Raw genomic sequence first — 13,295 nt, forward strand, 5'->3', positions numbered from 1 at the left:
AACAAAGTATTGGAACGGGGAATGCCGTATTTTGTTTTGAAGTTGTGTAGCTACACCATTATTATTAATCTATCATTTATTTTATTATAAGTTAATCGCTCGTGTTTGTCAGCTCTAGGTGCTCATAATCCCACGCGAGCTGTTTTTATTTATTTTCCTTGTTTTGGGGGAGTGGTTAATGTAATTTGTAATGTATGTTTTCCGTGATTAATTAAATTTCTTTATTTGTTACTGATTAGTTTCTCTAGTATGCTGTATCGGTATGTTCGTATTCCCAAACATATTGCTGAACTGATCACAACCACTCCACCACAACCATCTACTTAGAACTATAAACAATTAATTTGGTACGGGTAAAAGAACCCCGCGACACGAGTGATATTCAGAACCCAACATTTGTATAATTTATTCAAATATTTAAATCAACCTCGTGACAGCTGTATTCCACATATAAGTACGAGTCTCCAAAAATACACCAACATATAATAATACGTTACTCAAGTAATTTGAACTTATGAGTAAAGTACAGTGTAGATGCTGATATACGTATAACAGTAGCAGTCTGTATTCCAAATTTTATGATAGTAGATGAAGTCGAATACATTTGAAAAAAATATTACTGGTATATAACTGGATATAGTATGTTGTTAAAACACACATATTATTTCAATATTGCGACAAGGCAGTGTGAATATTGCACATTTCCATTTTGCACATCTGTCACGGTGAATGATTCTCAGCTGAACATGTGTTGGTTACGCATATGTGCATCGACCCCACAAAATGCAAGTACAGTTGATATAGACCTATTAGTACAACTATACTATATGATCATTGATAGGCGCCACCCATTTGGTATCTTCGACGAGCGACTCTTGTTTCATGAAGGTTGTATCCATAGTTATTCCCAGCATAATTATTATATATGAATACTATTATGAATATATATAATATTCATGATTCAAAGAACGTCATGCTAAATTATTTTAGCAGTAATTTGTTTCAATAAAACAAGTAAGTGGGAATGACTTTTCAAAGTTGTCCAGAAATTCCGAGACCACCATTAAACACAGAAAAATATGAACTCAACAAGACGAGTCTCATCACATATCTAATACGAGTTTGTCTTTCCTCTAATATCAGCACATATTAACCCTCGAAACGTTTGTTATAATATTGTTAATGGAACCCACTATTACTATAAACACGTAAAAATCATTGTTGTCTTCCAAGGCTTGTTACCACTTGATTGTGAAAAAGATAAGATTCAACATATATCAGAATATTATTAATTGACAAAACGATATATGCCAATTTTATATTGATTTTGTTTGTGCACGACCACTATTCATACTATCTATATATCTGATTTTAACTCAGATTATCAGCTGCGTCATCGTATACCTATAACTTCCGCCTCTTCAATACAACTCCTGGAGCTTTCCAGCTGGCTAAATGAGACAGATGTATGTACTCTAATCCAGGCTGTGTATCACGTGCGTCTCGTATCATCTTCGACAATGATGAATAGTGAGATAGAAACAAATGAGAACCTATGAAGAATAAAATATGAATGCATTAGAAAAGTAAACAATAGACTGCGGATAAGGTAGTTGAAAAGGGGAAAATGTGGATATAGTAAAAGAATAGAGGTACGTAATTGTATATAGTAAATGAATAGAAGGATGTCAAGTTATAGTAGAAGAGAGGGTAGCTGAATATGGTTATATAGAAGGTCAAATTGCAATATAAAAAGTGTACTTACGAATACAGATTTCTTGTTCAAGTAGTGCAGTGTGATAGTTATCTAGTCTCACATTTTCCGGTAGTTTTACCGGATACGAGTCACCCGTAATATCCTTTCTTGTAACAACATTGCGAATTTGTGCATTCTTCAGGATTTTCACAATTTTCTGTAGAAGATAAACGTTAATAATTTATAAAAAGTTTCAATATTTGAGGTGTCGCATCCGACACGGGTCATGCAAGCACATTGTTCGAACACGCAAATAAATGCAAAAAAACATTCGACTCAACATATATTGCAATACATGACCAACCCAGTGCTGTATCAGTGGATTCGTCTTGAGTCACCGTTGATTACCCATGTATAATTGTCGCAGTAGCTGTACAGTAACTTGTGTAATATATTAGACAAAGTTTCGAACCACAGCAGTATGAATCTTGTGATGCAAACACATAAAATGCACGCTTACCTCTCCCAGTGGCGGAAATGCCACATAAATGCACTCTAGTTTCCGTTCAGACATCAACTTTTTAACATCTTCAGCCAGCACAACAGCGGTCTTGTTCACATTTATAACAGTTGTCAAATTCCCACACTGCGTGACAGATGGACAATGGGCTCTATAAAATGAAATTGAATTTCACTACAATAACACTTAACTCTCCATGATATAATAAACTGAACAGAAATTACACATCATGTTTCATTTGTAGTGAATAATATTCATTCGATGAATCAGTTATGGAAATGTGCATGAACTCCCGAATATTGTGTGAAATACATAAAGTTTGAATAACAGAAAACTAACAATAGCTCCAAAACATATCAACATGCAACAAACTATGAGACGACTATTCACCGTACTTGAGATGAATACGAACAAACGATAATTTATTCATAAATTCAGACAGATGTGTTCACTTTTGACTCTGATTTCAAGACAACTAAGGCTCACACTGTACAATTCGGACACGGTCTGATTTCCAGTTTACTGATCAAATCATAACAATAGACAGGGGTTCCGCAACTGTTTTCCGTACGTATGGTTTGAGTGAAAATAACTCAAAAAGACTTTTTCTAGGAAAACACGCATACATTTTAGTAGTTGGAAAAGAAAAACACATTTTCACACACGGAAATAACTATATATATATATATATAAAACATGTAACGAGTCAAATGCCATCATCACTGTAAAATATTGCTTCGAATTTAATCATCCGCTAACCTGGGTCTCACCTTAGCCACCTCTAAAATACACCTACTGCTGCAGTAGATCCAACTTAGTCAACTTATTTCTTTAAGCGCATTGTTTCTCTGTCTGGTTGCCATGAAAATTATTATATACCATTGCTAGATAACTGTAAATGTTATGGGCAAATTGTCATGATAATTTTAGAAGAGGTTGAGACAATGACTGATTTTGGTGACTTGCATTTTAAGTTTTACATTTTAGTGGCGGTTGCTTTTCTCAAATCAACATACAAAAAAAAGGATAAGGACTGCCTTTTGGTTTGAGATTCATTTTATGCCTACATATAATAATATTCATTATGCCTACAATAATACACATTTAGAATTACACTTTTATATCATTTATACTTTCTCCGTTTAATTACTCAACTTATTAAATGCCTCAGTGTTTATACTGGGAATAATCAGGAGTTAGCTGAGTTGGAGTTAGTAACATTCTGCAAGCTCAACTTCCAATGGATATAAGTGACATATATTGATGAACCTCATTTAAAGTAAAACGATTATAATGTGGTATTTTACAACAAGAAACTATTTGACAAATTAAAATCACGAACTTACACTTCCCCTGATCTGTTTCTCCAGTGCATACAGATGAAGGGTTTATTATTACAGATTTCAGTTGAAATCTTCTCAGCAAGTTTTCTGATTTGAGGAGTTCTGATAAGATGTAGATCCACCTGCCTCGTAATATTAGCTGGTACTCTCACTGGACTCAGTCTATCTGGCTCGAAATATGCAAGACACTCCACAGTACGTGCTCTTTCATATTGTCTGATTTGCTCTTCGGGAGTTCTTGGCACTGAATTGATACCTGGGAGTGTTATTGCATATTCAGCAGTAAACGCATTACGGCGTATTTTATATTCTTCAATGTATGAAAGTAATGGAAGATGAACGCTAAATGGATCTATGAGAATGCCATCGACAGTTCCATTACACGCTTTTCGAAATTCCTCAACAGATACCAAATCAACAACCTGTTTTATGCTATCAACATCAAATGTTTCGTTGACAAACTTTCTTCCACTGTAAGCTCTACCAGCTGATCCATGATTACGAAACCACATTTCAACCAACGTCCGGTTCTCTGCCATGGCGAATTTCATAGCTCCTCTGAATGCCTGGTATTGACAGTTTGGACCATTTGCGTCTTTATGAACTGGTAATAAATATCGCCGACGTGGTACATCATAATGTGTGTTATCTTGCACTAATTTCTGCAAACATATAACAGGAATCGGTTAATAAATATTTACTATGCAATCAGAATCAGCTAAAATGTAAACTGTTTATTTTATCAATCGACAAGGATATGCGCGCTGCAACTTCCGGTCGCTGTTAACCATTTGATTGACAGGCATGTGCCTCAAAGTCTCGATGATTGTGGTGTGTCTAAAAGACCAGTGTCAACCCTGATTGTTGAAATTTAAAAGTCTTAGAATATGGGATTTCTGTTCACCACAAGGTCTCGCGGGCTCAAACCGGATCTTTGCCGCAATTAAAAATGGAATGATCTGAATTTGATATTGACTTTCATTTTTATAGATCATGTCGATCCTTCAGAACAAAATATGGCATTGAGGTAAATTTACTTCAATAAGATTAACCATCATCAAATGGAAATGCGCCAACAATACTGTCGCTTTTGACAAATCCCACGTGTTGGCGCCTTTGTTTGTCCTGTTTTCATAGTTCACTCATATGCAGGATCTCACGGTGAATAGAAAATGGTTTATAATGAAGTTTTCAAAAACAAACGAACCAGAATATCCGAAGTTATTGGGAAAAACGATGGTTTAGCAACCCCTGAACTTTTGTTTAGACAGATTATTGACATCAATACATATTTAGAATGCGGTTGGTGATTGCAAGAGAGGTTATGTAGTAAATGTATGATGAATCACATGTGAATGAATGATGTTTAGGGTGAAAACATGACAGGAAATGTTCTCTTGGTGTACATAGAACAGTTATAATTGTGGTATAATTAATAACGATATAACCAAATAATGTTGATCGAATTGTTGCAATTTAGAATTAGCATATATAGTTATATTGCTTGAAATATCAGTGCTCTTGTTAGTTTTGTAATCTCATTCGACTTTTTGACATAAGTGTAAATGAAATGCCTATTCCGTTAGCTTAAGGCACGCTCACAATTTTCGACTGAAGAAGTTCAGCTGTCCTCGAATTTTACTAATGGTGACACAAGGAACTGAACGACTGATTTGGCCATGTACACTTATCGCGAGGGTTGGCTGATTTGGAATTGCTGCTGCAACGAATCGCCGAGACAATACTGTTCTTTAGATTTGGAATTTGGCAGTGTCGAGAATATTGAGGAAGAGAAAATCATAAATATAAAAGAATATAAAAAAGAGGAACCGCAAACTGATGAAATAAATCCCATAATATAACCATATGATGCTTGTACCAGTGTAATGCAAGTTGTGTTATAGAAACAGCGGGTCATGAATTTTAAATTGTTTTATCGTTTGAATAATTATTGTATATTACCTATAATATACTGTTTTCCGTGGATTTAACTCGATATAAGCTTTTTTATTCATTTCGGTATTTAATGATTATTTAGTACTAATTTGGCTTTATCTAAATCAGTTTATTTAAGTACGTTTTGTCATTAATCCTCGGACTAATAATACAATTATATTTAAGGGCTCGGGCTAATTTCACGTTGTATCAAAATTATATTTCAACTTCCTGATTTGTTGCTCAGCTCAGCTCAGTTGAATTTATACTAGTATATACTGCCCTTTGTTTATTTTGTCAAAATAACAAAATAAACCGGAAAAGAAACAAGGTCAGTGGTGGCTGGCGTATAGACACAGTGCAAGCAACAAGGCTCGACCAACCAAAAGCATAGATGACTTTGTTACCAACATATCGTTCGATCATCAAACATCGCCAACTCAGTTGATTGAAACTCGTATCAACGGCTTGGATTGTACTAAGTAAATGAATTGTATCGTTGTGTCGTATCACAATACGTGATACTCGGCCATCGCATAAATGCTCAGAACTGTCGTTGTATTACATCAACCTTTTTTTTGTAAGAATTACCTTTGACGCGTTTCTTGGTTCCAGTGACTCGTGTTTTATATCCAGTGTCATCGATTGAGTGTGTACACTTGCTGTGTGGCTACCATTTCCATTAATATGGTCACCATATTTCTCATCTGCATGCTTAGAACCGTTATCTGCCCCCGTGTTAGTTGAAAATGTCTTGTCATTATTCCCACTCCATTTGTCGTAACTTTTGGGTAACAACGTTCCTAGCACGAAGATGTTTGTTGACCATACATAGTAGACACTGCACATGAGAGACGACGCGAGCACGAGACATAGTAGTGCATGTTCCTTACTCGTTGTCATCATTATTATTATCAGACTACCTGTGCAAATGTTGTGTTTGTAGGATGTTGCTTAGAGCCGCTGTTGCACTGCGTCATGCTGTCAAAACACGCGGTTTTAATATGTTAATAATTCACTAGTTGATGCACGAATTCAGGTATTCTTTATTTCAGTGATATATTTTGTTAACATTGACTCACTCGCTTACACACTTATATACGCCACGGGTAGGGAGAAATGGGTAGTTAGGTTGTGGATGTTGTGTCGTTGATATAGAAAATCCATTTATTTAAGGGAAGAAAGGGGTCAGATTTGATTTTAATTATTGTGAGCAAACATGCACTGTGTTATTATTTTCAAACACTATCCATTCCCTGTGTGTATATGAAATGGTGAATATATAAATGCAACAAATGAATTTATATATTGCGCGTCTTTCAATGTATTGCTAAGCAGTTTATGAAACTGCGATTTTCCCTTTATACATCATAACAAGAAGCTGCGTTGACATATCGTTCTCGTTAAACCTCTGTAGATACATGTCCGCTTAAACTGTTTCAATTGAATCTTGACTCGATGTTCAAAATGAAATAAACAAAAATCAAACGTACTATCAACTAATATAAACACTAATTGTGTAACCGAATCATTGAAGCAAAAGTTGCTTGTATACACGTACAAAATTAGTTTCTAATGAATTAACTATATTAACTATTTCAATTTATTTTGTGCATTTTTTACAACACTAACCATGTACATAGTATAATACCCTGGGAATAAAAAGATGGAAATTAATATGCATCAGTCATTGCTAAATCCTCGAACATCCGCAGTCAAATGACATGTCGCCCGTCTTCATCATTTCCACTTATTAAGCGAAGGTAACATCCCTTGTTTTTCACGCATCTTTAAAATTCCATTTGGACTTCAGATTTGGCTTTTACAAGATAATGACTGTAAATGGCGGTGTAATATAATATGTCCAACAAGCTGAACATTAGTCAAACTTAATCAGCTTAGATGATGGGTTTGAAACCCACATTGAAACACAACACGACAACACTTCAGAGAGGTACCATATCACAAATAGTAAATAGTGAGACACGTTTTCGTGAAATCTGTAAAACTGTCCATAGGGATATCGATGCACACAGTCTCGACAGACAGAATCAGACCATGTCAACAGCAACTCATCTGATGTTTAATAAGGTTATCCAAATATTATGATAGCACCGTACCATTGAAGGCTGGACGATTATGAACACCATATATACATATCACCACCGAACAAAAAAGTGTTAATCTGTCTACATGAACCAGTTTTTAAACATTATTTCGACTGATAAACTTGTTGCCGTTACATTTCTCGAACATGACATATTTCACCTTTTGAATGCAAAAGTCAACTTATCACCCGTCAAAAATATTTTTTTCAAAAGCGTTTTCCATGTGCGAAAAGGTAAAAACAAATATAGAAAAATACAATAAATATGAAAAGCGTCTGTATTTATCACTGCTTGACATACTCCAGTTTTCTGCTGATTTAAAACTTAACCAATTACTACTAAGCCCGTGCAAGATGTGTATATAACTATAACTTCCGCCTCTTCAATACAACTCCCGGAGCTTTCCAGCTGGCTAAATTAGACAGATGAATGTACTCTAACCCTGGCTGTGTATCGCGTGCGTCTCGTATCATCTTCGACAACGACGAATAGTGAGACAGAAACAAATGTGAACCTATTAAATATGAAAAATAAAATATAATTGTATTGGAAATGTAAACAGCTATAGACTGCAGATATAGTTGCGAAAGGAGAGTGTGGACATAACAGTAACTGAAAAGAGGAACGAACAATGTATAGTAAATGAATGGGAGTATGCATATATTTATTAGAAGGGGGCTGGGAGAGGGATGTCTAAATCTGGAATAAAAATAGGGTCAAATGCAATGAATGTTGAGTACTTACGAATACAGATTTCTTGTTCAAGTAGTGCAGTGTGATAGTTATCTAGTCTTACATGTTCAGGGAGTTTTACTGGATACGAGTCACCCGTAATATCCTTTCTTGTAACAACATTGCGAATTTGTGCATTCTTCATGATTTTCACAATTCTCTGTAGAAGATAAATTGTTAATAATTCATAAGACGTTTTGATATCTGTGTCACAGTGTAGATGCATTGTGTCCTGTTTTACAGTTGTTGCACCATGTTCTGTGTCTTAGTTGATGTGACATTCTGGTAATGCAACAATATTACATATTTTACATATTGCATGCAACAGTGAATGTAACATCGTATGTTCCAACATCATGTTCTGCGTCACAGTTGATGCACTGTGTTCTGTGTCTCAGTTGATGCACCGTGTTCTGTTGTCACAATGGATGTAAAATAGAATGTACACTTACTTCTCCAAGTGGCGGAAATGCCACATAAATGCACTCGAGTTTCCTTTCAGACATCAACTTTTTAACATCTTCAGCCAGCACAACAGCGGTCTTGTTAACATTTATGACTGTGTTCAGATCTTTGCATCGCGTGACAGATGGACAGTGGGCTCTATAAAACCAAATTAAATTATCTCACGCAGTTTTGGTATTTGTTTAGTGAACTAGTGGGTCATACAAATGCGCATGTTAATCACCAGTCTGTACATACTCTTAGTCACCTTCTGAATTATGAACTGTTAATGACAGTCAGCAGGTTTCATGAACCCCAGTATGAATAACAACTGTGTTTACACGTCCCATCAACAAATTCAAAATTGATCAAAAAATTATAGCTAACAACTACATTGTCTTCTCTTTTCACATGTTTTTTAAAAATTTTAACTTGCAAAATATGACACGAATATCCGTCCCAAACACCTCTCAAGAAATATTTAAAATACACCCAATCCACTGTTTTTTGTTGCACTGACAAAGTCTATAATCGTATCAAATGCCAGCAACCTTACTACGCACAAACGAACGTGTATTTTTTTAAATATTTATATTAAAACCCATTGAAGGTGTAATCTTTTGAGGGTTACTACTCAGTCGCCGGTGACACAAATTCGGATTTGAAGAAAAACTACTGTAAATTAAGGCACCTTTCATTCAACCGATAAAAATGAGACGAACTTTGAACTCTTGAAATACATATACCTCATACCTCGTAGTGTCATAGTGAATGCAGATCGCGGCAACGCACTTTGTGATATCATGATGCAATTTCCAAGATTCAACGTTTGTGTATTTGTGAAACCCACTCAAACAGGGGGGAGTACGTTTCTGTGTTTTTATATTTTGGAACTATTTGATAGTTATATTTACTTTTTTTTCGTTGAATTAGGTTATTGCATATTTAAAACTATAATCTATAAAATACACATAATACTCGCTATGCCCAAAACAAGTTTATAACATGTCTTTTAAATGGAGATTATATGTGAACAATATTTCATAGCATGCGTAACCATGTCACTGCTTATCTTATATTTAGACAAATATTGGTACGGCATTAGCATTACAGTATTCGCCTATATATAGCATTAATACTAACATTTAGAGAGACAGTTATAGACAATTTTTAAATTTAAATGCCTCACTGTCATTTGATGTTGATTATATTGATTGTGAGCGTATTACTTTTCAAAGTAACTGTATAATAGAAACAACAAGAAATAGTAATTGGAACCTCATTTAAAGTAAACAATATATAGTGACTCTTAACAGAATTTGAAGGGTAATTAAGTATGTACACTTACACTTCCCCTGATCTGTTTCTCCAGTGCATACAGATAAATGGTTTACCATTACAGATTTCTTTTGATATCTTCTCAGCAAGTTTTCTGATTTGTGGAGTTCTAATAAGATGTAAATCAACCTGCCTTGTAACAGCAGCTGGCACTGACACTCGACTCATTCTATCCGGTTCAAAATACGCAAGACATTCCACTGTACGTGCCTTTTCGAATTGTTTGTATGTCTCTGAAGGCGTCATCGGAACTGTATTGACACCAGGAAGTGCTATTGAATATTCAGTGGTGAACCGATTACGACGTAATTCATACTGTTCCATGTATAACGGTAGTGAAAGGGGAATGCTAAACGGATCCATTAAGATGGCGTCGGCAGTTCCATTGCACGCTTTTCGAAATTTCTCAACAGATACCAAATCAACAACCTCTTTTATGCTATCAACATCAAATGTTTCGTTGACAAACTTTCTTCCACCGTAAGCACTTCCAGCTGATCCATGATTACGAAACCACATTTCAACCAACGTCCGATTCTCTGCCATAGCGTATCTCATAGCTCCTCTGAATGCCTGGTACTGACAGTTTGGACCATTTCCGTCGTGATGAACTGATAACAAATAACGCCGAGGAGGTCGGTCAGAATATGTGTTACTTTGTACAAGAATCTGCAAAAAAAAAGGAAATCGGGAGGTTGAAATGCTTGTTGTTAGAAATGTAAATTATCAGCAACTGTTTTTCGTATCTACCTGCAGAAATGAGTTTATGGAAATTCAATATTGATTCTTAAGGAAGTCTGTGGATAAGTTTGCTAAGCCTCTCCGTTGTAAGAGGAAGAACAGTATAGTAAACAGACGTACGACTTATGGACTGAGGTGACCGAACACATTTTAAATTTTCAGTGCGCCTTTTGCAAAGAACACACAATAACGGACGGCATTTTTGTACAGAAGCAAAAGTGCGAATCATAAAAAAGAACAGTTTTGTTGCCTTTTTGTGGACTAATGTAATACCTTCGGCAAGATTGACCTCAACAAACCATTGTTATCACTATGTAACAGATGGGTTAACGGGGAAATATATAAAGAGGTAAAACCTTGCATTCGTACACAGAAATCTCTGTCGAAACAATTTATATTTTTTTTAAGGAAGGATGTGTGCTTGGCCTAATATTAATGTTCATTTTTATATCGAGGAGTTCTCCATTTTTTTATCAAGCTCTACAGAAGTCGTATTCAGATATCTAGAGAACATTTCCGCATTTTCTATCTCCTGCATGCTGACGACTTCGCATTGCGTACAGATTCTGTAATACAGCTACAAACGGTATTCAACATATTGGCTCTGTGCAGAATGCCAAATGTTAAGTTAAATTGACTAAATTGAAGGTAGTAGTGTTCAAAAATTTCACATTTTCGAGATAAACGATAGTTATGTTTACTTTGCTATAAATTATTCATGAATGATTAAAAGAAGCTGTATATGCTGCACATATTTCATGTATTGTAACAAGTGACATACATACATAATTGTACATAGATTGTTCGCTGAAAAATACAAAATACACAGTAAACATTACTTCTCAAACGCAAGTGTTTTTACCACTCGCCAGATAAAATGTAAGAAGTATTTCACCACTAAAAATGTCAGAATGCCATGGAAGTGACCTTCTATCTGTATTCAGACGGGATGCGACGTTTTAGTGGTTTCATATTTGCTTCATATAACGTATGTCCTAAACATCAAAACAGAGTATCTTACTTAATATCCATTCTGGTACGTTCGTTGTCTATTTTGGATGGCTAAAGTTGATTCAAAACCTTCAAAGCGACCCGAAAGCAACAACGGCCGGGGAAGCACCAGTGCAGCGGACGACAATTTGTTATGCGCAGTATCGTTGCGCAGTAGTTTCAGTGACGTCATCCATAAGATATACCCATGTAATATCCACTTGGCGGGCAATATACCACGTAATATCCATTTGTATTCAATGTCATGTGACCGAGTTTCAACAAATCATAGCAGGCGTAACAGCAGTGAGATGTGATAATTTTTTATGATAATTACTTTAGAACGAGTTTGTGAAATCTCCCGCGTTGACGCGAAATTACCTCGGCTGGTCTATTCTGCCGCGCCCTATAATTAATTTCGCATCGGACCATGATTTAAAAAAAAATGCCACGGCTGGGCCAGTCTAACATACGAGATGAATCAACCATGCAAGTAACAGGATCAGAGGTTGATAATGTGCATACGATGGCGGTGACATGACTAAGCAAAGGCTATCATTAATCTTCTTAGCTAATCCATACAATGTTGAGTGTGAGTGCTCGGAGAGCGTAGGCGGTCATATTTTTTTTTATACAAATTTCAGAAAATTGAACTTACCGTACTGTTTCTATGCTACGGTCACATTTAGAACAGACAATAAACAATATGACTATTATTAGTATTACCTTTGAATTGTTTCTTAATTCTAGGGAATCGTTTTTCATATCACGAGTCATCGATGGAACATGGGCACCTTTTGCCTGTGTATTATTGAGGATGTCTTCAGACATTTCCGTTCTTCGTTTGGTGTCACCATGCTTCTCAGCACTGTGTACTGAATCGTTACCTGCCTCAGCGGTCGTGGGGAATATCATTCCAGTATTACCACCAGCAAAATTACTACTCCATTTAGCATAACCTCTGGGTAATAACGTTCCTAGCGTGGAGGTATGTGTTGACCATCCGTAATAGACACCACACATTAGAACCGACGTTAACATCAGGAAAACAAGTCCCTTTTTCTTACTCGTTGCCATTTCTGTTATCAGACTGGCGGTAAAAATAATATTGTTTTCATAAACATCGTGTTATTTTAGTGCTGCTGCCGCAAGGTGCCATGCTAACAAAACATGCAATTTCACACGCTGATACACGATTTTGACGAAATATGATTGTTTTTATTTCATTCATTTATTTGCAATTAACGTGCGTAGCTTCGTAATTTATTGTTCATATTTAAATTACATAAGCAAAACATGTTTGAGATCACACTGAATCTATTATGATCAGTTAAGTAACTGATAAAACTATTTTAAATTATTTAAAAAAGAACGAGTGTCAAGCGAAATTACGAATATTACAACCAAACATGCGTGGCATGCTGTACCACCTACAACTGAAGGCGGCC

General features: G+C 35.7%; 2 protein-coding genes across 2 annotated transcripts; both read right to left on the reverse strand.

Annotated features, from left to right (window-relative positions):
- Window positions 1-381: 381 nt before the first annotated feature.
- Window positions 382-6,397, reverse strand: LOC100376342 (uncharacterized). The gene is made up of 5 exons (XM_085501845.1): window positions 6,086-6,397; window positions 3,563-4,221; window positions 2,217-2,367; window positions 1,766-1,913; window positions 382-1,553 (listed from the first exon to the last, which is right to left on the reverse strand). Exons 1-5 carry the CDS (start codon window positions 6,395-6,397, stop codon window positions 1,405-1,407), a joined length of 1,419 nt encoding a protein of 472 aa, XP_085357971.1. The 3' UTR covers window positions 382-1,404.
- A 666-nt stretch (window positions 6,398-7,063) lies between these two features.
- Window positions 7,064-12,924, reverse strand: LOC146740576 (uncharacterized). The gene is made up of 5 exons (XM_085501846.1): window positions 12,574-12,924; window positions 10,127-10,785; window positions 8,787-8,937; window positions 8,347-8,494; window positions 7,064-8,116 (listed from the first exon to the last, which is right to left on the reverse strand). Exons 1-5 carry the CDS (start codon window positions 12,922-12,924, stop codon window positions 7,968-7,970), a joined length of 1,458 nt encoding a protein of 485 aa, XP_085357972.1. The 3' UTR covers window positions 7,064-7,967.
- Between the last annotated feature and the right edge of the window lie 371 nt (window positions 12,925-13,295).

Source organism: Saccoglossus kowalevskii, chromosome 7 (assembly GCF_978046115.1).
Source record: "Saccoglossus kowalevskii chromosome 7, keSacKowa6.1, whole genome shotgun sequence".
Taxonomy (NCBI): domain Eukaryota; kingdom Metazoa; phylum Hemichordata; class Enteropneusta; family Harrimaniidae; genus Saccoglossus; species Saccoglossus kowalevskii.

What these genes read in the sequence shown, in the direction of transcription:
- LOC146740576 (XM_085501846.1), bottom strand. Translation starts at nt 12,924, where the DNA reads ATGGCAACGAGTAAGAAAAAGGGACTTGTTTTCCTGATGTTAACGTCG. An exon ending in AGAAACAGATCAGGGGAAGT is followed by an intron (nt 8,938 to 10,126) that starts GTAAGTGTACAT and finishes TTGGTTTTATAG; the next exon opens with AGCCCACTGTCCATCTGTCA. An exon ending in TGAACAAGAAATCTGTATTC is followed by an intron (nt 8,117 to 8,346) that starts GTAAGTACTCAA and finishes CATATTTAATAG; the next exon opens with GTTCACATTTGTTTCTGTCT.
- LOC100376342 (XM_085501845.1), bottom strand. Translation starts at nt 6,397, where the DNA reads ATGACAACGAGTAAGGAACATGCACTACTATGTCTCGTGCTCGCGTCG. An exon ending in CATTTCCGCCACTGGGAGAG is followed by an intron (nt 1,914 to 2,216) that starts GTAAGCGTGCAT and finishes TATCTTCTACAG; the next exon opens with AAAATTGTGAAAATCCTGAA. An exon ending in TGAACAAGAAATCTGTATTC is followed by an intron (nt 1,554 to 1,765) that starts GTAAGTACACTT and finishes TATTCTTCATAG; the next exon opens with GTTCTCATTTGTTTCTATCT.